This window comes from Pomacea canaliculata, linkage group LG1, assembly GCF_003073045.1.
Source record: "Pomacea canaliculata isolate SZHN2017 linkage group LG1, ASM307304v1, whole genome shotgun sequence".
NCBI classification, from domain to species: domain Eukaryota; kingdom Metazoa; phylum Mollusca; class Gastropoda; order Architaenioglossa; family Ampullariidae; genus Pomacea; species Pomacea canaliculata.
In genome coordinates this window covers 9,532,307-9,558,724 of record NC_037590.1, presented here as the reverse complement: position 1 = coordinate 9,558,724, position 26,418 = coordinate 9,532,307, and the positions used below count along the sequence as shown (strand labels likewise).

Here is a 26,418-nt window from a genome sequence, read left to right as displayed (position 1 = left end):
CCACAAGTCCTGAAGAAGATATTAATTCTTCCATTCCTGAGGATGTCCTTACATGTGAGTATGTACACACGCACGCGCCTGACAGTGCATGCCGTAAAAACACAAAAAGGCGAGATCCCGCTGGCTCCTCCATGCCGCTAGTGAGCACCCGTCACTTCTCGCCTTCTCTCCCATCCATATTCCGCGCACCCTGCGCAGCGCCGCCTGCTGGCGTGGGGGAGAGGGAGGGACTGCAAAGGGATGGGGTGGAAGGTGGTGGAGGAGGAGTAGGAGGAGGGAGGAGGAGGAAGACTGCAGTAATTCTGCTGTGTCCCTGAGGCTTTGTCGGATCCCGTGTCACAAACAGACCGGCTGGCGCAGCCGCGTCCAGAGTAAACGGATTACACGCACTGGCTGAAAACGATCCAGCAACCACTTCGTCAAGAAGCGAGACAACACCGTCATTCACTGACGCTACCTCGCACCATGTCCTCTGCTCGGTCTCGCCATCAGAACTGATTTCGGACTGCTTTACTGAGATCCCCCTCTAAAGCATTTTTCTAAATGTACATAAGCGAGAAATTCTCAGGCAACATGCAGCTCTACCAATTAGCTTTTTTTTTGTCCATAAAAAATTTATGACAATTACGAAAGCACTAGATTATTAGCATTATTTAAAGCTCATAATTTCATCGAGCCGTTGAGATAGTGAAAGCGCAGGTCAGCCATTAAGACATTCAGATTATTCTGCCCGCTTTTTTAACATGCATAGTTTATTATCTATATTTTAATCAGATTGGAGGAAGTAGGGAAAAGGAAGCATGGGATTGAAAGAAGGGGGGTTAGGGTGGGTTGGTATTTTACGCCGAGCCAGCAACTCCCAGCAAGGCAGAAAAAAAAAAAAAAAAAAAAAAAAAAAAGAACAGCGTGCCCGAGACGAGAGTTGAACCCAGGACAGCCCACCCTCACTGTATCGGTGACAGGCACTATAACAGTTGCGTCACCGGACCTCCCATAAGATTGGAAGATGCCAAGCGTGATGGTTTCCGAGCTCCTGAGAAAACTCGTGTTCCTCCTTATTTGTTCTCAACGATGAACTCCAACTTAAGTGTTTTGTTTGCGTTCTGTTGACTTGTATCAGTGCGGAGTCGAGTTGGGGGAAATGGATCAGGGAAGGTTTCTCTATTATATTATACGAGCTTTTCTATTACATTATTCGAGCCGATGCGCTGGTTTATTGGATTTTGCGTTTCCGGTTGGGAACAATAGAAGAGCGAGCACATATTTGTGGGGTCAGCCATACTTGCAAGCGACTAAACCGCTGTTTCAGCCTTTCCGTTGAACTGGTGGGGATGGATGGAAGGAGTGGGGAAGTGGGAAGCTTTTTCTCCTTTGGGAAAGTAGGGGGCTGGAACAAGATATACAGCTAACACCTAGACCTAAAAATTCTTTTGAAGCCAGGATGTGTTGTGGAATAATTGTGAGGGTGAGGGTGGAGGTGTGATTGCATATTTCGTGTTATTTTTAAAGGACTGAAAAATATTCCTGATGTGAGAGCGACATCAGACATAAAGTTAAGAAGCAGAGGTTTGGTTAAGGTTCATACTTAAAAGTACATTCTGTTCATACTTTAAACTTGCCTCAAAACTATTTCTGCATCAAAAGAAATTCGAGTCTGTTCATGTTCGAGCAGCGATACCTCACTACAATCGTAAACGGTTTATCTACAAAAAAAGAATTTATATTTCTTGCGAAATGGAAACTCGATCCAGTCCTGCTTTTTGCTGATCGCGCTGGCTTTCGTAACCTTTGGTCTCTTCGGAAACCACAATGTGGAATGCTGGGTCAACAAGCCGGACAGTGTTATTCATTCATGACAGGCTACACGGAATCCTGCAATGACAGAAGTGAATTCCCACCCGGCAGTTAGGTTGCACTCAAACTGGCATCGTGCTGAATTAGTTATCTGCTGACACAAAGTTCCTGCAACATCCTCTTTCATCTATTTCAAACTTCTATAGCACTACTATATAGTCGTCACTGTCCTGCAATCGTTATTATTATCATCATCATTATCGTCGTTGTCGTCGTTGTCGTCGTTGCACTCACTTATCTGAGATCTGCTTGGGTTGGTGGGAAGTTAATGACGGACAAGGCAACAGATTCGTATTTTTCACACCATCCTGGCATTTCTCTGCTATTAAACAGTTTTACCACCTACATATCTTTGACCTCTTTCTAAATGTTTCTTCTACTAATATGAAACAAGATTCAACACTTCATGACTATTGTCTGCAGGTAAGAAAAATACCAGTCATACTGTTCTTGAAATCTAAAACAAAGGCAAGTGTTTCAGAGGGTATTTTCTCAGAGAATAACGAACCAAACCACGAACCATCTTGAAGAAAGAGCAGCAGTCACCACGCATTTCAGACTATACAGACCTTTCTTGTTTTAATCTTTTCTCACTAATTGATTCCAGTTACCTGTCACAGATCGCCCTCTATCCAGCTCTGACTTTTCTGCAGTTCATTTTTTCTGGCTTTTTTTTTTGAATCCATTTCGCAATCACAAAAGCTCTTAATTATTAATTAATCGCTGTGTGCCAGACACCAGGCAATTAATCTGAAACCATTTCTCTACTAAATGTCAAGCTGGTGCTAGAAGGCATCCTTGACCTAAATATTTAAAAAACAAGTGTCGTCACTCCGCTTGTTGACCATGTCCGTGGATCATGTGTGAGGAGAAGAAAAGACCGGTTGGTGTGCTTTACGAGAGAACTGAATGGTCCATAGAGCAGCAGCGCCGCGTGTCCAGACGTGAAGATGCTCAGAACAAAGCGCACGCGACCTTGACAGCACGACCTTGACAGCACGACCTTGACAGCACGACCTTGGATGCATTTTGCCAACGCAGCACATTTGCAAACTCCAATGGCGACTTCATTTTCATCTCTAGAGGGATGCATATCAACCATTAATTCATCGAGTATCAAAAATAACTCTCTCTTACACTTTTTAAAACGACACTAACAATTTTGTGAAATATTTATTTTAAAAACCGTTGCTATTTGCTGATGCCGTGATCTGTCATCGACAAACCAATATTCTAAGAACTAAATGACTTAAAGCGAATTTTATGGTTTTAAAAAAGTTTCCAGTTACCTAAACACGCTAATACGAGTTAATAATTTTTCATTTTACATCAGTTTCATAATTCCTTTTCTTTTATGCCTTTTTCTTGTTCATAGTTCTGCCCACCTTTTCCTTTCTTAGAACGAGAGCCATACAAAGGAAAAGAAGAAAGAAATGTCTCTTTCATTGCCTCTCATGTTTTCGTCTCTCTCACTCTCTCTCTCTCTCTTATACAACGACCATTTTTCTTTCTCTCCTTAAAAAATTGTTTTGATATTCATCTCTCCTCGCCATCTACTCAGCTTCTCTCCGTCTCTTGGGAGAAGAAATGAAAGAAAGTGACGACAAAGGAAATGGAATCTAAAGTCGAGAAATATTAGTGAAGAGAGGTGATCGATGTGCCCACGGATGAACATCGAGGAGGATACTGGTGTGTTTGTGTGGGTGGGAGAGATAGAGAGGAAGAGAGTGAGAGAGAGTGTCTCATGTCCGGAAATCTGAGCTGATGTTTATGAAGGTTTTTATTGCCGATATTTGATAAACACATCACTTGTGGTTCCAGCGTTAAGTACACACCGTTGTATAGCTGTAGCCATGATCTATCTTTTACCCGTTACTTTCCTCTCTTACTCTGTCCCTCTTGCCTTCCTGCAACCCCGTTTGACCCTTTTGCGTGTATTCCAGCATAAAGTCTTGTGGTCACGTGCTGATAGAAGCTCGCATGCCATGCACCGGGGGAACCCGACATGGAGTCGCACGCGATCGTCTGGTGAGCGTTCTCTCAGCTGACAACACTCCGACAGTTCGAGTTTCTCAGTGGCATGACCACGTGAAGATACACAATATCTCTCTGTGCTCCTAACTGACAAACATCTTCATGGTTCCAATAAAATGTCTTCACGTGATGGTTACGTGATGGTCACGTGACGGTTATTGTCCACAATTACGCCATTTTCGTAGAGACATGCTTGAAATACATTGGCAGGCGTGGCACTGGGGAGGGGGAGTGGGAAGTGGAATCTTCCCTTGTAAACAGTTCAGGGTTAGCGACGTGGATAGGGATGAGGAAGCAAAGGGACAGCATCCTCAGCGCAGTCAGCCGCGTCACAGAGTTGTTCTGTGAAAAATCTTTTTTCCTCCGCCATTTTTCTTAAAACTTGCACGCGGAGGAAGGAGAGGGGCACGTGCACACGAAAACGACGTCAAAACCCTTTAAATGCGCAACTGATGACTGATGACGCAACTGATGACGCAGAACTTTAGATCAAAGGATGACGTTATCCGTGCTGACGTGTTCGGCGTCGGTCCGGCGTCTACACAGGTCAGAGACCAGAGGTTGTGTGAAGAACCAATCAGAGCTCGGCACGGAAAGCCAGTCTAAACTTCAGCTACGCTGTACATGAAATCCGTTTCGTTCCGGCGGAAGTGACGCTGATGTTCGCGTCCATTTTATTTTTGATTGATTTCTTCCTTGCATTGGCGAAACTTGGTTTAACAACGAGTATGCGTCATTGATTCCTATGAAACGCAATTCAGAGAATGAGCCGCGCTCATCAGCAAAAATGGATTTGTCATTTCCGCAGCGAGCGCTTCTAGAAGAACTAACATTGATGAATACATTTATTTCAGACTTTTCGAACGTTTGATATCTTTGTATTCTTTCAAAATGTGTGTGTCAGAGAGAGAGAGGGAGAGAAAGTGGATGGGGATAGAGGCGAGAGTGTGCGTGAGTCATTTTTAATGTCGCCAGGACAGTTTTACATTTTATTCTATGACTTTAAAAACCATTTTTTTTAACCATTTGCTTACTCCATCTCTCACGCCACTCACGCATCCACACACAACACATACCCACCCATACACATTCAATGTCTCCACCCTTAACACTCCCCTCCTCTCCATTCCTCCCCCTCCCGGCTGTCCTACGACTCCTCCGCACAACGGTGAACCTTCTTCATTAATATACTTTGGAAATCAATGTTTCAGAATTGTGTAAACATCGTCTCTGAATGAAATGTCTACAGCACATACAGCAAAGCCAATGTCCTTGTTTGGAAGGACGACAGAACATTTACAAAAACTTGAAGAAGTCTTCTTTGAGGGTTGAGAGGAAATACAGCGTTCTGTAAAACATTGTACAGGTCGATCTGACATCTTAGGTGCATCTATGATGCTGGTGCTATTTGCTTTTGGCCAAAGCAGTATTAAAACAGTATATGACTTTAAATAAAAATATTCCTGTCTGTCGTTTCGGTGGTTTATATTACCATTTTAAAAAGCTGTCTTCTGTAAGGTCACTTGCAATGTCAAGCGCGGCCAACCGAATTTGAAGACCCTCAGTCCACTGGATTTCCATATCTATGTTTCAGTAAATTCTCATCTCGCTCGTGTATGCTGTTTTTTCTCTGAATATGGCATCTGTTTACAGGGGCTGCTGCTGGCTCGGCGTAAAACACCAATTCTCTCCCCCTTCCACACTCACCATTGTATTCTGCAGCATAGAAAGGAATTGTCTCCCTTTGCTCCCCACAACCCATTATGGCTCATCGCCAACCTGCACCGCGCAAGACTGAAGGACAACAAAGCAAGTTCGCCGTCTGCATCTCCGATATTTATCAGTCGAGAGTAATACTGGCAGAAAAATCTAGCCGCCTTCGATCCACACACCCAAGACTTTCCGACAGGAAAATAGATAGCAACCAATTCCGGAGGCCCCTTCAAGGGTCGCGGTTGCGGCGTCTTGCGACCGGTCATCTCATAGACAGCAGGGATCAAAGGTTATCTCCTCCGCCGGGCCCTCAGCTCAGAAATCAAAGAAGATGATTAGCGATGGCCGAGCAAGAAGTGGAACGTTTCTTCGTCCTCAGCGCTGCAACAAGGATGACGAAACAGCCTCGCTCGTCACGTTGGTCTTCATCGATTGAGGACGCGGCTCCCGGGTTTCTGGAGCAGGGGGGAGATACGATATTGAATCTGCAGAAGGAGAGATGTTTGGGGGAGGCAGATATATGATACTGAGGCTGTGAAAGGAGATAGCCTTGGAGCAGACAGAGATTAGCTACACATGGTGTAGGCGGCTACAGCTTTGAAACAGTCAGAGATGCTGGGAATCATCTTTGGACAAGACAGATAATACTAAAGCTATGACAGAAAAGATTTTTGAACATGGACTTATGAGCAACTCGAATTTAGAACGCTGGCAAAGTCTTTTTAAGCTACATTACATTTACACAAAGAGAGCCCTTGGCCAAAATTAGGGTTCTCCCCGAAATTTCCTAGTTAGCAGATACTCATACAAGCAAGCTTAAAGTACAGGAATATATATGAACCTACTTGCTATGTGTTTGCTGTCCTGTTGCTTGAAGAACACGTTTATTATAACTCATGTCCTATTTGTCCTAACTTTAAATAAATTTGTGCTTTGCTGTGGAAAACTTTTTAGTCAGTTTAAAGAAAAAATCTACTTACTTTGGTGCATTACTGCAGGAACGATAACAACAGTGCTTTCTTTCTTCAAACAGGGGAGACAATTTGGCAGCGGAAATTACCTCCTAACAACAATCAGTGGAATGGTAAATGAAAGTCTTTGCAATTCCAGATTCCATATCCCACGAGAGGATAATATCTCATTTTGGAGTTCAGTCACTTTCGCTGTTTGCGCCGTAAAGCATCTTCGACCATCATCACTCCATTAATCAACCTCATATTTTTCTAGCTAAAAAAACATGATCTATGTAATCAGCGGAAATCTTTTTTGGAGGAAGCTGACTTGTGGGAGGGTAGAAGGGTAATAGGGAGGACCAGAGACTGTGCAGGGTGCAACAGGCAAACGCTGTTTATGCGTCTGAACAACGCTGCGTGCAGACGCCATCATGCAGTTTACTTTCTCCTGTCTGCTGTCATGGTTACGCGACGGATATGGAGCTAAATATGTCAGACGATTCAATCTCCAAATGGCAGGATGGAATGAACAGGCTTTTTTGGTAGCTAATTCATTGGCGCGACGATGCCAGGCAATTATAGACCACGTGACTGGGGTTTGCCCACAAAGGTGCAGAGGCAGAAACTGGGAGTGGGGGGTGAGTGAGTGGTGAGGAATATGAGAAGCTCAAAACAAATTCGTCATCACTGCTTTAGTCCGTCTAACCACGCTGCATTCTGAAATACATCATTATACTCTGTATTAGTTAATGCAAATTAAACCTTAAACCAGTAATTCCTTCTGTACATGGACAAGACCAGCTCAAACACAGGAAGAGACTGTTGCCACGGGAGATCTTTCGAGAATTCTAACTGAAAGCAGGTTGCTTTCCATGGATTTCTTCCTGTTGTCAAAGTAACGAGCTGTTCTTGTAAAACGTTCTCAATTCAGCAAGTGGTCCAAGAGAGAGAGAAAGAGAAATTATTATTGTGACTAATGCATCTGTCACCGAAATGCATTAGTCTTAATAATATTTTGACTTGTTTCTTGTTAGTTGTAACTCATGTATGGAAAAGCCAATGATAGTCAATTGTCCTGGACATGAATATAAGTTTCTTTGCCACGCGGATCTACAGTGAGGCAGCTTTCATGCAAACCCGAAAATAAAAAATACCTACAGATCATATAATCAAAGCAGAAACCAAGATAAAAATTCAAAGTCGATCTTTCTGGTCAGAAGAGCTTGTAAAGTGAAGGTCTGGAGAACCAAGCTTTGCTGACTTCAAGCGCATTAAATGACCGTTTATCATCTCCTTAAATTCAAACTACAAGAGGACCTGACATAAACACAGCAACGGACAAACAGAGGACGGGATAGAATGAGAGAAAGAGAAAGTGCATTCCATCAACATCCAAAAGCGAGGCCAAACAAACAGCGGCTGATGGCGTTAGCATGTTAAGGAGGACATGGAGGACACTCCAGCTTTCATACCGCGTGAAGCATCAAAGGACACACTCAGGCTGAGTTTGATCGAAAGGTCGCACAGGAGTCACACAGGAAGTTACGAAAGTTCAACAGGATTTAAACGGCTCTGAGATTCGACTTCTCGCCGACGTTCGATCAGTCCTGACCAACCGCTGCCTCGCCACAAGCATGGCGTCTGTTGGGCTCGCTCTCTCCTCCACCTAACATCCAAGAGATTTTAATGTGCATAGGTGAAGTTTCTTGGAGAATGAAACGCACCTCGATCGACAATTTTTAAAATATTTTTTAAATGTTTATTTACTACTATATTGCTTTATTTGCTTTATTTATTAATTTGCACTTTCTAGCATTTCGTGAGCATAATATTGTTTCTGTTTGTCAGACTGATTTCACGGAAACTGCATGAAATGGAAAATAGATGAGTTGGGGGTAGATGGGTGGATGAGGCATCCCTGTAGTAACCAGAGTAGGTAAGACGGAAATGAAGAGTATCGTCGTTTCTCAATATCGGCGTCGTGATAACCATCCTTGCCAATACCGTTAGGTAGGTAATCGCGTCACTCAGGAGTTACCTCCCTTCTCGGAGCTCTCCTCTACACGCCACGCACTCGATAGTCGGAGTGATTGTTACAATTCATTGCTATTCCTCGCTGTGCTCATCAGGATTTATTATAGGATGATTTTATCATTCCAGTTTGAAACATACGATCATATCTACCTGACACGTTCTGATGTTTGCTGTCTGCACATTATCAACCTCTTTTTGCCAAAAAAAAAAAACAAAAAAAAACAAAAACAAAAACCCAAAAACGAAAAAAAAAACAGAAGACCAAAACAAAAAAACAAAAAAAAAAAAAAACAAAAAACAAGCGAACCCCCAAAGAAAAGGACAAAAACAAAACAAACTAATGTCTACTTTGTCCCCAGTCCTTGTTCTTGTTAATGATAACTGGCAGCAGCCTGATTACTGCCTCATCTGCTGTCCCCGGGCAGTTCTATAATTTTGTCAAAGTGGCTGCAAGATAAAGAGTGAACGACACACGCAAACAGCGCGCACGCACGTGTATCTAGAGAGAGAGCAGGAAGCACGAAAATGTTTCTCTCTCCGTCATCCCTGTGTCCGAGCATTGCCAAATATTTTGACCAAAATATCACTTTTTACCACGCAGCCAACTGGATATGTACTGACGCCATTGACTTGCTGATGATGACAACTTGATGTAAGATGCTCTTGACAACTGATGTAAGAAGTAATATGTAGAAAACAATAAAGAACAGTTAGAATATATGACTAAATCGACAGTTTATTCTTTACTTGGGTAAGGAATATTTTCTCGTACAGCCATCTGAGAAATGGACAGGAAGATATTAGTCCATTCATTAGACAGAGAAAACCAGTCTTTTACAATGAATATTCCTCATACAGGGCACTAAAAAAAGAAGAAAAAAGCTATTAGCTGGCTGATTAGACAGAGAAGACCAGTCATTTATAAATAATGTCTTGTACAGAGAGCGCAGAGAGGAAGGAAAAGCTATTAAGTCGGTTGATTAGACAGAGTAGACCAGTCGTTTGTAAGAGATGCTTCTATAACAGAAAAAAAGTCTGACCATCTTACTCATAATGCACACTTACCACAGACTTTTGACTTTCAATTCTCTTCTTCGGGATTTCGCTTGAGGCTGCCACGAACTACGCATGCGTATCTGAAGCTTCCGGTGCATTAACAAACGACTGTTGATGTGTACGACAAACATTTGCACAGTCTTTGAAGTTCAGTGTGAAAACGAGGCTATAAATGTGTGCGTGCGTGTGTGTGCGTGTGGTAGCCATTAGAGAGCGTCATGAAGGAACAGGCATTATGTGTTTCCGACTAGTAGGGTGTGAATGTTTATAAAATGCAAACCGATTATCCTCCCGTGCTTATTCTCCAGCTGCCAACTGCCTCCCTACGTTTGTCACGGCCACCACCACACCTGATATTGTGTCACAACAAAACGTGTTGAGTATTATTTGCACGTGCTGCCACCAGGCATTGATTATTTTAATGTGGTCTCGTGCACAGCATCATGGACTGGGGTGGTACTTAGGATACAGAGCTAGAGGACGGAAACAGTACAACAGGGTACACAGGAACTGAAGCCGTCCTACAAGGTACGTTGTCAATGAGGTTGTGAACAAGACTGCGTGACAGATTGGGATAGACAAATTATTGGGTTGTTGTTGTTGTTGTTGTTGTTGTTGTTGTTGTTGTTGTTGTTGTGGTGGTGGTGGTGGTGGTGGTGTTGTTTATACACATCATTGTAGAATTCCATTTAAGTAAATGCTAAACCAACTATAAGGACTGACCTAAGCCACAGTTCTCCAACAGCCATCTCCGAAAGTCGTCCAACAATAATACGGATTTACAGCCAATGCTGAGAGCACGTCAGGAAGAAAGATGAGTACACCACCACCGCCACCGCCAACGCCACCACCCCCTCCATTATTAACACCAGCGGCGGCAGCAAAGTGTTCATTCTTTGTCGGGTGGCCCGACGAATTGAGTGGAAAAGTGGACAGAAGAGAAGGGCAACAGATTGGTGTCAAGCCATTCGTCTTTGTCATCTAATCTTGGGAACTGGTGCTACATGTTTACTCTTTGTTTTCGCGACTGCACTACTTTCTTCCTTCCCTCTTCCTTCCTTCCTCCTCATCACCCACTCCCTCTTCGTTCTGCTGTTCGAATGGTTGCAAACAGCTGATAATTTTTTTGTAAACACAGACTAGAAGAAATAATGAGATGAAAATAGAAAAAAGCGACGTTCTTTTATCCTAGTATTGATTAGCTTTTAATTACTATCGGCGTCTCCCTCATCATGACTTTGATCCTCGCAACAAAGCTTGTTTGATGTCTGTAGCGTGCAGTTACTGGTAATATTCTACAAACTGCCATCGACGTGCCTGGCGTGTGGTTACTAATAATAGCTTAGACACCCATCCTTGCTCACGTACATTCGCATGCGCACGCACACACAGGAGATAATGTACACACTCATCTCGTGTAACACCTACCCCAACACATACGGGTACCAAATGTTCACACAGTTGTAGCACGAGGGAGGCCTGGTGCCGCAACGGTTAGCACCTGTCACTAACAAAGTTTGGCTGCTCCGGGTTCAGTTCTCGTCTCGGGCACGCTGTTCTTTCTCTGCATGTGCATCTGTTTACAAGGCTGGCTATCTTTCGGAGTGCTATACCTTTGTTGTTGGCTCGGCGTAAAACACCAATCTCCCCCTCCCTCCTTTGCAGCATGCACTACCTGCACCACCTACGCCACTAGCAATAAGCCAGCCCGTCTGATTACGTGCTCTTGTCGCTGGGTGGCACTGCATGGTGCGCGCGCATCGTCACCCTCCCATCGTGGCTGCCAAACAGACGAATGCTACACATCGGCAATGGGTGGGTGGGTTGAGAGCACCCCGACGTCTGGTTCCAGACCCTCACTCACCCTCCGTCTTCGCTCCTCTTCTTTCGAGAACAAGAAAAGTCGAATCTGTCCTTCGAACCTTTTCTTGTGTAACACAATCAGCAGCCATGCAACGCCGGGTCATGCAGGCACTCCCACCATTCAAGGGCTTTGCTCTTTTCTCAGCCTTTCCTTCCTATGCCACCCCTAACCCCACCCTCTCCCCGCACTCAACATATCCCCCTACCCTCCACATCGTATCTTGACGTTCAAGCATCTTAGAGACCAGCTGTTGCAGAACTTGTGGTGAGCAAACACACCCGCCAACCTTTCTACCCGCTGAGTGTTCGCACTGGAAAAATGCTTGGAAATATTCTAACAGGCGTTCAAATCCCACATCGACCATCACCTTGCAAGAACCGAAACATTTTAAAGATTTTTTTCGTAAATTCTTTTCTTCCTGATTTCGTCTTTAAAAATACTTTCCTAAAAACCCGTTTGCATTCCCTGGGCAAATACATAATACGTGTAACGATCTTGTTTGTCGTTACGCAGCCATGCACACCGTTTATTATTGGCACTCCATCGAAATATTTGTTTTGTGCTGTTTTGCTATAAAACAATTGTTGTTTCCTGTCATACGATATGGATGATTGTCACGGCAAAAACATTATTAATTACTTCGTCACGCGAGGCGTTTGCTTGTCGGCGTGTGTCACTCAAAGTATTTACTCGGCGTTGTCCCTCCACAGAATTCTGTATTGGAGAAAATTGTTGTGCTAGCCCGAAATTTTTGTCATACAATGCGGCTGCTAATTAATCTCTGACAATGAAAACACAAGAGTTCAAGCAGTGTCTTATTTATTTTGTCGTTTGAAGTCTCCCAACAAATCTCAAAGAGGAGTGATGTCTTTCTGAAGTAATATCAAGGATAACACTCAGCACTGAACTGAAAGGAAAAGGGAAACAACAGGTAGATTCTCTACTTTGGTCATCAATGGAGAGCAGAGGTTGAGGTGAGAGGTGAAAGGGCAGACCAGTATTCCTCGCCTTTCATCACTTTTTTCAGAGCTTAGTATTGTTCGGGTAGTGGGTGCTGCTCATTGAGCAAACAAATCCAATATAGTACAGAGAATGTGAACAGGCTCTGCCATGCAAATGAAGGAGAGAAGTCTGGTACAGAGATGTCCAAAAATCGAATGTGCAAATGACTGAGAGACTCGAGCTGCTGTTCGTTAACATGGCTCACCAGGCTTGGTGCAGCAGCTCGGGGACCGTCGCGATGTGACTTCACGATGACTGATCACGACTTAGATGATAAATAGCAGTTAGACAAATCTATCACCTTTGATGTCTTTCTGCCTGCTTCCTTTCTGATTGTCCCACCCTCTGAGTGTAATTGTGTGTGTGTGTAGTCGTGTGTTTGTGTGTGTGTGTGTGTGAGAGTGAGCGCTCGCTTGTGTTTCATGTGGTTGTGGGATAATATTCTGGGTGAGTCCAGCGGTGTGCGTTAAGGATTTTCAAATAATCGATGTAGCAAGAGGCTGTGAGGATGGGAACCACCAGCATCCCACATACATCTGCACCTTCCTATGCATCATGGTCGCCTACAGCTGCTAAACTCTTCCTATGCGAGTCAGTCAAGCAGAATTTGTTAACTACATTGATCTTTTGTGTGAAGTAAACCGATTCCCAATTACAACTTTCTCAATGTAAGACATTTCTAAATTATAAAAAATGAATTTAATTGCATGCAGTTCCGCGTGCGCGTTGCTGTGTAACGTTGATGTCCCTCTCTCTCTCTCACAGATCGTTGCTGTCCATTGCCGCAGAAAACGTTTGACTATCAAAGCTTTACATGAAATAACCATCCTGACCTCTCCTTGTACAGAAAACTTATCAGACCGAGCGAACCCGCGCGCGAAAATGCCGTTAGGACCTGAAAACGAGGTCATTATGTTGTAATGGCGGCACTCGGCTACTGCCAATAGCGCCACCTAGCGACTCTTGCACGCGTGGACCACTCGCCACACATGGCACGGAGTGCAACACTGCTCACCCTCTGCCCGTCCGCCCGTTTCACTTCACACGAGCTACAGCAGCTGCTCTCGAGCAAGATTCGAACAGCGGGCTCCCGGCCACTGCACTATTCAATGAATGTTTCTTCTTTATTTTTTTTTTCTTTTTTTTTTTTTGGTCTTTTGAGAGGAAAAGCGCGCCATATTCATGTGGGTCTTTCTATTTATTTTCTAAAAAAAAAAATCACCATCCCCATCCCCCTCTCAGCTGCAGTATATCGATCTTTGCTCGTGTGCCAGACGATTGCGATAGGGGGCGCCAGGGTTTTGCAAGTTTAAAGGTCATCTCTTGCTTTCTGGTTGCGTATTGGTGCAAACAGTAGCGCGCGGTACTGTACGCGCAGTAAGATGCCTTAGTCGGCGTGCAGCTGTTCCTTTTCTTGCAATTTTGTAATTTTGATAGTGTGTGTGTTGCTTGAATAATGGGTTACACGAAATTCGTTTTTATATACGTTCATCACATTTCTCTCCCAACTTTCCCCCAACACATATAGAGGAAATGCAAAACTATATATAAACGCAGTTCTCGTATCTATATACATGTACATATCTATATACACTGTATGTCATGTACAACCAGATGCAAATCCAAGGACTTGACACAGATATTTTTGTGACCTGGCACAATGGATTTAAAAGTTCCGCAGCTCATATGTTTCACGTTCTCAGTTAAAATTTTTTTTTTTTTAAAAATGAGTAACGCTTCCCCTCGTACCGTTCATGTCAAAGTATCGTGTGCTGAGTGCGCATGACAAGACGCTGCCTGCGCCTGCGCACTGACGGCACAAAGCTGTCACTGGAACCGCGTGTTGCCTCTAATGCTCGTTCTCGTACTGACGGACTGGCAGGCGAGAGCTGACAGCACCTCGGTGGTAACTAGATGAGGGGGACCATGCCAAGAAAAAGAGGCTCGGAGCGCATTTATGAGCGAAGGAGTGGAGATGTAAGGGGCATGATTCTGTAACACAGCCTGCAGTTATTTCAATGGGTCGTGCTAATGGTTATCGTCTCTGGCATATTTTATTCTAAATCATGGAAGAAAAAAGGAATTGATCAGTTTGGAGCGTGCACACACACACACACACATCACACAAGCACACTTTGTATACATATGAATGCATATTGTCGAATATATGAACTGAGGCGAAAAGTTCAGTTTATGTTCTATAAATGTTGGTGTCACACAACTCGTTGCATCACAGTCCTTTTAAGATTCTCTCTCTCTCACACACACACCCTTTTCCCCACACACAAATACCCACGCACGCATACACACACAAAGACACGCATACGTGCGCGCACACGCGCTCAAACTTTCATTCCATCATTCGATCGATCATTTCCAGAGATATGACCTACGAATTTGACGAAGATTTTGGTGACCAGCTCGTTTTCTAGACTATTGAAGAAGCTTATGTTCAAGGAGGTAGTTATATTTTTTGACGAAATTCTGCGATGCCTGCGCAGACCATATTTTAATTTCTCTTTTTCTGCTCGGTAATAAAATTCCAGTACGAAATAAATTAACTTCAAACTGATTTGGCTAAACCATGTACACCACAGTAGATCCCGAGAGTAGTTTTAAATACAAAGGTAGCGAGTTTCGCAGCGAGCCGTGACAGCGGAACGAAACGCTCGCTCCGACTCGCTTCCTTTGGACTAAGGAACGTCCGCCAGGTTGTAGCCAGAGTCCATTGCCGAGTGTAACTCTAGTCTTAACAAATACCTCGATTATCACCACGTTGGAGCCGTTTGACAGCTGTTAGCCCGCCTACAGACACGCGAGCGCTCCCGATAGTTAGCAAGATGGCATTGATTACCGTTGTGTTAAGGGAGGCTCGGGTTACAGCATTTTGTCGAACCCACTCCAACCACTTTACCGCACTATTGACAAACTAGTTCTGGAAAATCAGCAAAACTGATCGTCGATTAGACCAGTACAAACATCATTTTTATTGAATAGTGTCGAATAGTGAATACTTTGACATCCGGGCGTTCTACAAGCGGCCAATCAAACTAACCAACAAAGTTTTGATTTCTTTTCTTACCGTTTTGTGGACAGGATACAAAAGTCAGTCACAATACACAAAAAATTTGGTAGGAAAGGGTTAATAAGCGCTTTATTTGCACTCCCCACATCTAGACCCCATCGGGAAATATTTATCTCCCCTTCCGACTGAACCAATGAGCGGTTAGATTAGCATTCCTCACATGCCTTCATCACCTAGAAAAATGTTTGCCTTATCACCACCAGAACGAGCTCATTAGTCACTGAGAAATATTTTCCCAGGAAGTGGAGTCCCCTTATTGCGTTGATGTTTGAAAAAAAATCCCTATTTAATCGTCAATTAAATGAAAACCTTCACTACAAAGATCAGAACACTCTTGACCACCCTTCATTCATTTATTGTTGTCAGTCTAGAGTGGCATCTACCTCCCTGTCTTGCCGCCATATTTCGGGACTGGAAGCAGAAAAGTTGGCTACACACGGGGGTGGGAGCTGATTGCCACTCACGAGCTGTAGCAAAGGGCACAGCCACTGCTCCATCAACAGGCAGCCAGACCGCTGCTGGTCCTCCCATGAGCTGCTAATGACATTTAGGTCCGGCATGTGTAGAATGATGAAATTACTGCTCGCCGAGGGTTCTAACGACCCAGACGCGCTCTGAGCTCCCTCGCGCTTTGTGCAAACTTGATCAGCTGCAAATTAGCCGTGGTATCTAGGTGAACAATGAACACGAACGATAAGTGTGATTTAACGAATAACGCTGAAAGGGTGGAAATGTCTTATCGCGGAAAATAAGAGAAGGTAAGGTGTAATAAGGGAGGTAATAAAGATAACGGTTTTCTGACGGTGAAGTGCTACTCACTGCAGTAACGAAGAAAGGGAGTTAATACTAACATAACTAACATCATTAACAACATTCGAGTCTTTTGTCTACCATACAAGGGCATTGCGAATATAACATTGATATAAACAGTACGAGTTCACATCAAATATTGATAATAACTCTCTTTCTTCCTCCTTCTCTCTTTCATTGCCTATATCACTCTCCCAGTCTTATCCACCACATATATAAATGCTAGTTTCATGCTTTTTATCATCATAATCAAGTATCACTCTTTAGTTTCCTTTCATCTCCTTCTTTTTCATTCCTTTTCCCCGAAATAAATTACTCTCATCATGCACCACCATCAATAGTTTTATCTTCACAGCAGTTTTATAACTTTTATCGCAATAATAAATCACTCATTCTCTATCACTTTCTGCTATCACATATTTAAACAGTAGTTCCTCTTATCATCCAACACGATGGTGATATTTAAAATGTGTTTGAGGAACATAAAGCTTACCAAGGTAGGATTTAACAGGACAAATAAAACCAGACTGATAGTTCTCCTTCTCTAAATATTTAACAAAATACTAACATTCTGTGTAGGACACTTGACAATATTTTTTATTTGTTGTGATTACTTACATCAGCCAATTTGAATAAGTAACATCGCATTCGACTTTTAGAAAGTTAATGGGAAATCATTCACACTCTCTAAACGCCGAATATAATGATGGGGCTGTAAAATGTTAGTGGAGTTTCACTCCCAGGTTAGTGAGTACAGTTTCTCACAGCCACACGTGAGAAATGAAGAATGGTTCCATCAAATAAATCAAATTGAAGGTCTGTTAGGCGGTGCAGGTGACCATGGAGGAGAAAAATGTTATTTAGACAGTGAAATGGGATCGCTGGAGATAATGGAACTAAAGACCGCTGCCATTTAGTGGAATAATGAATCAAGTTTTTAACATAACTTTTATTTGAGTTATTAGAAAAGGAATCGATTCCTCCATCGTATGCAAATGGAGAATAATGGAATGAAGGAAATGTATTATCTCGGCAAGTGACGGACAAATAAACAGCTATTTGTGGTAATGACAAAGGTGAGAAACAGAACCAAGCCAGGATGAAAGTCAGGAGAAAACAGTTCTCTTGTGGTGAATAACCACACGTAGCTTCCGTTCTCAGTTGATACTGCGAGTAATGAAGTAATGGAGTTTTGGTAACACAGAAGAGAACCAGAACAACAAGAATACGAAGAAAAGGCAGAATGCATTTAAAGAATGAAAACAATGAAATATGATAAGAAGACAAGTATGAGAAAATATTACATTATTAGAAATATGTTAGCACTAAAATACTTTTCTAGGAAAAAATCTAGCAATCATTTATAAGAAACTTTCTGATTATATATAAAAGTATATTATGACTTTCTATGTTATATTTTAGTGACTGTAATATAAATGTTTGACGTTCACTTCTCTTTGGAAATCTTTAGCATTAGGAAAGGATTTTTTCCATATTCATTGTAAGACTTGAGATTCTCCGCATCAACGTCGAACATGTACAAGTGTTTGACCTTTTGACCTGTTTGTGAGGTGCAAATTCTGACATGGCTGCCGCAGCCACTTGCAGCAGTGTTTGCAGTGCAGCAGCGTCAGGGCCGCGGCGTGAGTCACGGAGACTGTTGCCGCCCTCCGCCTCGCCCCACGGCATCTTGTATTGAACGCCTGGCTACGGTAATCAGGATGTGGTACTGCCGGCCCTCCTGTACCACACACTCCACACACTCCACACGCTCCACACACTCCACACACTCCACACGCTCCACACACCGCGCATGCAGTGCAAAGGTCAACAGCCGCCATGGCAAATCGCTACTGACTTCCGGTACAGGCAGAAAGCTCCGCCTTACGGATATTTTAGTGATGTAATCACAGACTTAAAACAGTTTTGAATATGAATGGGTTGGGATTAAAAAAATACACATTTAGCATGCACAGAGACTTGATGCCTCCATTCCCATTCACACAAACATAATATTAAGAATTTATTTTCACATAAATGGAAAATCATGATAACCAATTCTTTGTTGGAATTATAACTGACAAGGTGTTATTATTCTCTTTTCAACTATTAAAATATATAATAATGAAAGTATGTAATCCTGACTAATCCTGGCAAGTTAATAAACCAAGTATAAGTGCTAGCTCTAAAACACTGTTCACAACAAAGAATATGATAACATTAATTTATATTACTGTTACTTCTGTAAACAATATTGAAACAACTTTAATAAAAGGCTTTTGTATAAAGCTGTAGGCATTACAGAAAGCAATATGGCATATCTGTATCAAAGAAGCTGAAAGCATTATAAAATGACAGAACTTTAGAAGACTGTACACATTAATGGCATCTGCTCTGTGGAGCAATAAAACTGTTACCAAAATGCAAAATGGAAAAGAATGTCTGTAAAGTTAATGAAATTTTACACAGCCACCAGGGATTTAAAAAATAAACGAACAGCCGCTGTATTGTCGTCTTTAGCCTTATCTTCTATTTCATTCACACCCTGGCTAAATCGATGATACCTTATGACTGTTTCCTACACAAAGAAACTGCTGTTGGCTAAACTTGCATTATTAACACCCTATTCCCCTAGCGATAAATACAATAACTAACAAGTCTTGATGGTGTTTAAATAATACAGTCTTTGATTACTCAAGACTGATTTCAAAGACTGATTTCCATGACCAAACCTTTTGAAAGCTCTTCAACACAAAGCCCTCCATGATGGATCTGATGGTAACCTGAAAATGTCAACACACCTTTACATGTAAAAAAAAAATTCATTTTGATTAAATGCACTTTTCTTGAAATTAATTTACCAGCAATGTAAGGTACATGAACGCAATAAGCTTCTGCTGTACTAATTTTCCATTGCTTTACAGCGTTCCAAACTTTATTATTTACCTAAAATGTCTTCATCAATGTTAACACTATATCATATTATTAACATCGTATCATCTGTAATGAAAAATTGTTTTAAGTTTCAGACATTAAATAAATATAATTTCTTCTTTGAAAAATCTTCAAATGTAACTTGTAATGTGCGGAAGCGCTTGGCACTGATCGATGACAAGTATGTTTCAACAAATGTTTACATTTTCATTCACAAAGTATGCAAAAAACATCAAACAGCATACTTACACTTGAAAAGATTTGTTAGAATCTTTCTTCTGTCAGGGTGCAACCAGGCGCACAACTCGCCATTTCTACAAATAATAATAAATTTTCTGGAACTGGTTATGTAAACACACATACGCTCCACGCTCTTTTTGCATGTAGTTGAAGTCCCCGTCCTTTGTTGTCCAACTCGCGGAAATCTTTTGTGTAGAGATTTTAAAAGTGTGTGTCTTGTACATTGTTACCACTGGAGTTGTCTCCACCCGCTAGTCGATGGCTGTACTGAAGGCTTTGATTTCGCTCCAGCTGTCATTGAGAAATTACTCCTTTGCCAACGTCTTTGCTCGTCCAGATTTTCCCCAGTTTCTACCCCATGGTCATGCAAAGCGGTACAAGCCATCTGTTTAAAACATTTCCACTTTTATGTTCACATTTACAGATAAGTAGGGATTAAGATCTCCATCTTAAGAAGCGGAGAAGAACTCACGTCTGCTAGACCGTCAACAACATTGTAATAAGAGAAACAACTCACACAGAATCGCGATAAGCAGTGTTATCTCCACATGGTACCCTCGTGGTTGCCATACTCTGTGCCTTTGTTCCAGCTGGATTCTCAGCTGAAGAGCAAAATGCTTGCAATGTTCTTTCTCGGTACCCTAACCCACTTTAAAAAAAAACAACAACTTAGATTCCCATCTTTAGCGAGTTGAGCTTACTGAAGTGGAAGTTTACTGTTAAGGATGTTCATGTTGATGGGCTTTGTCTTCAGTGTTGTTTTATTTTTCAACCCTCCCAGACGTTGAAAATCTCATCACTTTTCTTCAGTTTCGTGTGAACTACTCAGGCGAATGCTCAGACAATCAGCGTGTTAATAAAACGTTTCGGACAACAGGATTATCGAAATAATGTCACGTGACCCCATAACCCTTCCACAAGACGTCATGCTGAAACTCTTCTATTGAGAAGAAGTAAATGTCTCTCCTTCTTCTCCCGACGAACCAGAGCTTTTAGCAAATCGCAAGAGGAAGGTGCCAAAAAAAAAAAAAGCCAGGAGCCTGAGAATGAGATTGTCCTGGCGGGCATCGTACACAGAGCACGTCACGTGCACAATCCCTTTCGTCGCGCGCTCAGCTCTCTCCATCCCGTTGCATCCTCCGATGTGGAGCACGCCTCTCAAGGTCGTCCCCCCGGTTCGTGATGCTCGCTACCCACCCCCGGGCCTCGGCAAAATCAATAGTCATTAACTCTAATTGGCCCAGAAAGGCGGGCTGCTCTTTTGAAACAGACTTGCAAAGTGCTCATCGTGGAAGTCTCCGTTTTACCTCAGAAACTGTTTTTAAAAAGTGCTCCAGGCCAAGCAACGGATTTTTTTTTCGTTCACTTGTTCTTTCTAGTCAGATATGTTTAACAAAAGAACACGATTGTGTCCAGACGGTGTCTGTAAGAAATGTATGACGAATTCAGACAAGTGTGGGCTCACGACAAGCGCCCATTGATGCAACGTATAATTAGCAGTGTGTATTGGTGAGGTGTCAACAAATAAATAAAATATTTCCCATTCGCCACTCATGTATACTAATATACTTTCCACGTTCGGTAAGAATGCCAACTAATGCATAATGTTTGCGTTTCAAACTATTTGGCTTATAATGATATTTAAATATGGGATTTTAGCAACAGAGACCTTCACTTCTGGATCGAACTGTTCGTCTACAGAACACAATGCATAATGAGCACGATTCGGAAATAGATGAAAAGGAAATTCTGTTCCTCTAACATGTTTTCGAGAAGCATGTTTCTGAAAAGTGAAGTCGTTTAGCCTCGTGTTGTACATTGAAATTTGTCTACAAATGTTAGTCTTCGACAAGAGTTGTTTGCTCTCAACTTTTTTTGTGGTGGCAAATTCATGTATTTAGCAAACCTCTAAAATTCCTTCAAAATGTTCTATCACACGCACATTCACGGGACTTCATGTTTTATTTTCATTTTGACTCAGAAATTCTGGTATCTTTCAGCTAAGGGCTACTTGGGATTGAAATCATCTTCTGAGAAACTGTTCTGGAAACGGACTGACTTTCTGAACGAAAATATACACACAGAGTACAGTAGATTAATTTTCATTAGGATTGAGAAACTGTTCAAGTGTTCAATGTGAAATGTTTTATGAAGCCGATTCACAAAAATTATTGCATTTTGTTGCTAGACCTTGAACTCTTCGGCTCCTCGGGATGCGTTGAGAAATAACAGAACAAATGTCAGGGGAGAAAGGAAAAACCGGAAGAGAAAAAAGAGAAGTAGAGAAATGTAGAGGAAAAGCAGGAAGAGAGAAAGAAAAAAAGGAAAAACAAAATCCACATTATCAACTTCTGGATCCTTTGCTTTTGGTTTCTTCCATTCGAACATCCGCCACCAAAGACAACCACCGCAATCTAGAAATCCTTGGCTGTTTCTTTGCCAGCGCCATCACTGCTCGGCTCAAGATAAGAAAATCCCTGTTCTGACATACATGGCACAATTCCAGAGAAGTGAGGGTCGAGGCATGTCCGCCAAGGCTAACGAAGGCATTGTGAAGGCGGGTTCACCACCGTCTGATAAACGTACTTCGGGATGCGGAGATGTAGGAGTACCGGCCTTCTGAGCGATAGCAAAATATTCGTTAAGCATTGATTGACCTGCCAGCTCACAGATGGTTGATTTTTATACTGTTCCCCTCTATTACTTTTTCTGTTGTTTCTCCGCTTTTTTTTTGATGGGATGGTGTTCTGCATTTTTTGAAAAATTTTTTTTTAAAGCAAAGACTACTTGCTGTTGGCGAATTCGTAGAGCTTTGATTGGTTATTTGTTAGGACCTTATCAATACACTGCTTCCATCAACGTGTTGTTTACCCAAAACAGACAATGTTTGGCTTGACCTGGTTTTGTCTGTTGTACTTAACTTTCTCCCCTGACTTTTCGTCTCAGAGTGTCATAAAGGTTACAGCGATTGTCACCAATTAAATTGAATGCCATGGGTTCAGATCTCGTCTAGATAATATTTTCCACGAGCTAATTCAACCATATGAACAAGAGAAGCATCCAGAGAGAAAAGATGTACCGGTGGGAGGGGCGAGATCTGAATCCACACACCCTGACCTTCATCTTCTTGCTGACCATCGGATTTCATGTTTCCATTGGCAAAAAGTTGCCCCAAAGGGCATCCTGAATATTGGAACCATAATTTTTCTCCGTCGCCAAATGTAAACGCCGATCGCGAGGCATAAACTGGAGAGAGGGGTTGGGCTCGTGCAACGTCTCCTCCATAAAATAACAACAACAAAACATGTGAAGTTGGGGAGCAGGCCGCTAATGTCAAACTTCAGTCTCAAAGCGGCTCACGTGATTGTCTGCGCCACGCGGCGCCAAGAGGGAGCTCGCCCATTATCTCGCCTGTAAGTGGCTCGTGCGACATTTGCACGCATGCGCACTGTGGTGCTAAGCCCACGTGATTGCTAGTTAGCGCTGCATGGCCTTCATCACGCCTTCCGCCAGCTAAAGGGGGGAGACCGGGGTACATTGTTTGCTCTGGACGGGTATATGGGTGTGACGAGGCGAAAGTGCAGTTTGGTTCAGTACAGCAGCAGCTACAACAACAGCAATAGTGATATGATGGCAACGATAGTGATAATGAGGACAAGGACGAGAGGCTCGAAACACATCTGCCTTATAAATTGGTAGATGCAAAGATCCTAGACGTGGATGGTCATCAAACAGACAAAGTTCTCCACGGTAGCCTACGAAGAGCTAGGTGTGGTAGAGAATAAAATATACCTGTGCAGATTCGAGCTTAATCAATTTTTTTAATTACTTAGCCATTAAATGCCACGATATTTCAGTAGGCTGTGTAAGACTTCATAAGACTAAATATTTACACTCGAAGACAGAATGACTGGGGAGAGGGTTGTTTTAAAGAAAACACATCCATATACAATCGTGACATGTGTGGTTGACCTGTTGCTTTGCATGTAGATGTTTGTATCTCGAGAACAGAATGAAGCTGTTTACCCAGATTTGGGAAATAATATCGTGCACTAGAAAAGCGTGTTACAGTCCACTAGACCTTCACGCCCCGACAGAACTGAAACCTGCACAACATCTGAAAGGCAAGGATAATGTCGCAGTATTATCCATTATTACTATCATTATTATTAAGATTTTCACACCGCCAACGCGCGCTTCAGCTTGAGACGCGAACTAATATCTGTCACTATATATCTCGGACTGAAGCCACGGTTGTTGGAGTGATACCCGCCATTATCTCTGCACAAAGTCGACCTCGTTGTTCTGTTAATACACCCGTAATCCTTGGCTAGCAGACGGTGCGTGCAGTAGGGTCCACTGGGGCAGCTCCTGATAAAGACCCTCGACATCCTAATGCACACATGTGCGCAAACACACACACACACACACACACACACACACATGGGAGCACAAAAATACACGCACGCACAGCTGACTCCATATTATCATTAACCAGTAATTTTTCCTGCCCTTGCAGGGTTTTGTCTACAAGTTAGGACAGGATTAGGAGCAGGATATCTGATATCCTGACAGTGTTAGCACATATAACAAGGCAAAGTCAGGGAGGTGAAGATTGCACCATGATGTCTCATCGAACCCCATAATTTTGCGTGACATTCACAGACCTCTCTGGTGACAACCTGATATATTAGGCAGGTGTGGGAGGTCGTATTATTGAATCAATAAATCACAATACTTGATATAAAATAGTGTGAACACCTGTGTCTGCAAGCTGCTTGTCTGACACAGATGATTGTCACTGTCGTAATTAAAGTCCTGGTACAGGCATATATTAAGATTGTAGTAAAGGGAGTAAACTAGACAGGTCTAGTAATAAGCATGTGATCAGAGTGGAGCAAGGGTTCAGAGAAATTCAGTGTTCAGTAAGACAGGAAAATTCGACTGGGTGCAAAAGGGATCAAAGACACAGAATAAACAATTATTGTTCACATTCGATGAGAAATGAAATTATTGTCACGTTGTCATGCGTCTCACCTGTTGAAATACACATCTTCTCACCTGTTGAACTGTCCACTGGCTTCTGAACTCAACTGGGTTTCAAAATTTAAAATTTGCTGTGTTTGCTCTATTTGTTCATGTTTATACTTGTTACCAGGGGAAAGAAGTGGATTACAAAGTGGGAGGGATGATCGCAAGGCAGAGAAGACTGACTTACCATCAACATTATCGAGGAGGGTGCATCCAGAAGGACTGGGTTTATCCGGCGAGCAGATGTGCCACAGACCCTGAGTCCAGCCTCGGCTGAAGCGCAGCCAATAGGGTAGGCCATACCCCGCCGCCACCAACAGAAAGGCAGGCAAGAGGAGAAACACCCCGATGCGGTAGGTCAAAGGTCGAAAGCGGCACCGACCCATGTCTGCCGGAAGCTAATCCCAGGGGCGAAGGCTGCAGCGGCCACGACTACGACGACGCGCTTCCTGCTGACGGACTGGGAGGAAGCAACGGTCGAGGGTTCAATCCCCTGGCGGAGTGCGCGCCGGGATGGGTGGAGGGAAGGAGCGGGGACGTTGCAGCAGAATTTCCTCAAGACTGTGGTTGTTGGTCAACAAAGACCTGCACTGACCTTCTGTCCGTTGGACTTCTTGATTTAACAACGACCGGACCGTCCGTCATTCCTTGTCTGCCTGCGGCTTGTCTCCCCTGGTAGTGTAGACCGGGTCTGCGACTACGCCTCTCTCCAGTAAAAAGTGCGTTTTCTAACAGGATCTGGAGCAGTGATGGAGTGGAAAATCAAACACGATTACTTAATCGATAGACTATGTGGCTACTCGTGGCTTTAGCCAAGTGATTTTTTTTCTTTATGTAAGTCAGGGTCAAGAGTCATTTCCAGCGCTGCATGTCCACCCCCTCACGGCAGTGGCAAAGTCGCGCTCTGCTTCCACTGATGTTGTTGTTGTCGCCAATGCATGTTTGTGTTGTCGCTGCTGCTACTGCTATGGGAGTCACGGTCTCACACGAGAGTCCAGTCCGCCCGGCATGTGATGGATGGCTCTCACGGCTGTTGGTGAAAAGGCGGTGAAAGCTGGCGGTGGTGTATGTAGGGCAGCGGTGCGTCTAGCGCTGGTGACGGTGGCGCGTGCTGGATGCAGTCCGCTCGCTCCTGCCTCGGGGAAGCAAGGGAGGGGGAGCAGGCTCCGCGGCTTGCTCCTCCTGTCGCTACTTCAGCGACACGCGCCGTACAGCTGCTGCTGCAGCTATGCCAGGGTCGTCGTGCGCGGCACAAATCCTTTGTGTCCCTGTGCGTGTGCGCACGCTAGCGCCCCCTATCGCATGTCTGCCTCTGCGTTGAAACTTCTCTCCCTCGTCCACCCCTTTCCCAGAACCTTCCGTTTCACACCCGGTCAAAAACAAGTGATTTATCTTCCACTTCGTCGCGTCGCTACTCAAACAACTCGTCGCGCGTGCGCGCGCGCGTCTCTACTGCTGCAGCAGGTTCAGCACCGAACCATGAGCCAAGAAGAGTCAGCAACCAAGACTGGTTCACAGTCCAAGAAGAACCAGCATCCAAGGGCAGTCAGGATCCGCTGCTATTGAATGTCTTGACCACCACGATCAGACGGCGCCCGGAGCTGGATTTTCGACTTCAAAAAAAAGTGACGTCACATTCATCACCAGCGTCTGCGTCGCATCGCCCTCCCCCTCGACTGTTGCACGCGCCGCTTACTTTTGCATGCATGTGCACGTGCAGGCTAGCGCCGACGGGAGTGGCGGGCAAGCCAACTTGCTTAATGTCCTGTGCAGCTCTCTGATTGTCCTGTGTGGCTGAAGTTGTTGAA

At 43.4% G+C, this 26,418-nt stretch overlaps 1 protein-coding gene across 1 annotated transcript in view; it reads right to left on the bottom strand.

The window, feature by feature from the left end:
- The window catches only part of LOC112569804, a 32,101-nt gene extending 5,683 nt beyond the window's left edge, over positions 1 to 26,418 (bottom strand). The window contains exon 1 of the mRNA XM_025247779.1: positions 24,798 to 26,418. Coding sequence (XP_025103564.1) covers positions 24,798 to 24,996 — 199 coding nt within the window. The 5' untranslated portion in view covers positions 24,997 to 26,418. The remainder of the gene's footprint in view (positions 1 to 24,797) is intronic.